At 58.6% G+C, this 1,408-nt stretch overlaps 1 protein-coding gene across 1 annotated transcript; it reads left to right on the forward strand.

Moving 5' to 3' along the window:
• The first annotated feature begins 406 nt into the window (after nucleotides 1-406).
• Nucleotides 407-1,408, forward strand: PPIA (peptidylprolyl isomerase A). The gene is made up of 4 exons (XM_005430762.2): nucleotides 407-473; nucleotides 563-651; nucleotides 833-1,005; nucleotides 1,107-1,408. The coding sequence occupies exons 1-4, from the start codon at nucleotides 422-424 to the stop codon at nucleotides 1,240-1,242; spliced, it is 450 nt and encodes a 149-aa protein (XP_005430819.1). The 5' UTR covers nucleotides 407-421; the 3' UTR covers nucleotides 1,243-1,408.

Here is a 1,408-nt window from a genome sequence, read left to right on the forward strand (position 1 = left end):
GGCCCAGACCACCCCGGCCACGGCCGGGCCTGCTCCGGGCGCCGCGGCTGCTGCGGATTCGGGGCCGCGCTCCCGCACGGGCGGCGCATCCAGCCCAAAATCCTCCCGAAGCGCTAGAAGGCGGCGCGCGCACCCCGCCCAGGGAGGCTTGGGGCACATTAATGTTTAATTTAATCCAGGCCAGCGGAACGAACGCTTCTCTTCCCCGTTGGTGAGATGAGCGATGCTGCAGCTGTTAGTTCAGAGCTTGCAGATAACGGTGTGAGGCGGGGAGGAATCTAGAGCTGCTGGCACGGTCCAGAAGCCCCCACCCGGGGTGGGGGATCACTGGGCTCCGAGCAGTATCTGGGGGGATTCCCGCAGTCTGGACTGGCCTCGGGGAGTGGGGGGCAGTGGCCAGTCATCAACCCCGATTTGACAAATGCCTTTCCTGTCTTTACAGCTCTTTGCAGACAAGGTGCCGAAGACAGCAGGTTAGTAAAACAACTTTGGCTCCATTGCAACTGTACCAAGCCCGGAACTCAACAAATCTGTTCACGGTGGGGTTTTATTTCCTTTGCAGAAAACTTCCGTGCTCTGAGCACTGGTGAGAAGGGATTCGGCTACAAGGGGTCCTGCTTCCACAGAATCATTCCTGGGTTCATGTGCCAGGTGCGTGGTGCTCCTGCTGCAGTGGGTAGGTGGGTGGGTAGGTGAGGCAGTCTGGCACTCAGGTAGGTTTTGGAGTTGGATGCTGGCAGACTCAGGGTGAGAGGTTGGTTCTGCCTTTTGCCTGCACCCAGTTCCAGAGTGTTGTTCTGCACCCATGCCCTGAAATACTGCCTTTTCACAGGGTGGTGACTTCACACGCCACAATGGCACTGGAGGCAAATCCATCTATGGGGAGAAGTTCCCAGATGAGAACTTCATCCTGAAGCACACGGGTCCTGGTATCCTGTCGATGGCCAATGCCGGCCCCAACACGAACGGTTCCCAGTTCTTCATCTGCACTGCCAAGACCGAGTGGTGAGTCGTGGGCTGTGGGCCGAGGAGCTGGGAGGTCTGCATCTGGGAAATGTACTGTGTTGGGAGAGATGGGACCGGCTGTGACTGGTGCGTCTCTGCAGGCTGGATGGCAAGCACGTCGTCTTCGGCCGTGTCAAGGAGGGGATGAATGTGGTGGAGGCCATGGAGCGCTGCGGCTCCAAAGATGGCAAAACAAGCAAGAAGATCACCATCACCGACTGCGGGCAGCTCTCGTAAACCCTTCTCTCACCGACTGACGGCTCCTTGGGCAGCCTGGGCGCCACAGCCCGCTGCAGCTCACCCGCTCCCACCCCAGTCCTGATGTACTGCTGCGTTTCTACTGGGTCTCGGTCCCACTGGGCCGCAGTTACCTTTGAGTCTAAATAAAACGAGTTAAACTACA

Source organism: Geospiza fortis, unplaced genomic scaffold, assembly GCF_000277835.1.
Source record: "Geospiza fortis unplaced genomic scaffold, GeoFor_1.0 scaffold658, whole genome shotgun sequence".
In the NCBI taxonomy this organism is placed as follows: Eukaryota; Metazoa; Chordata; class Aves; order Passeriformes; family Thraupidae; genus Geospiza; species Geospiza fortis.

Bases quoted from the DNA above. Each gene is read 5' to 3' on its own strand.
- PPIA (XM_005430762.2), top strand. From the start codon at position 422: ATGCCTTTCCTGTCTTTACAGCTCTTTGCAGACAAGGTGCCGAAGACA. The intron at 474-562 runs GTTAGTAAAACA...TTTCCTTTGCAG, and splicing joins CAAGGTGCCGAAGACAGCAG to AAAACTTCCGTGCTCTGAGC. The intron at 1,006-1,106 runs GTGAGTCGTGGG...GCGTCTCTGCAG, and splicing joins TGCACTGCCAAGACCGAGTG to GCTGGATGGCAAGCACGTCG.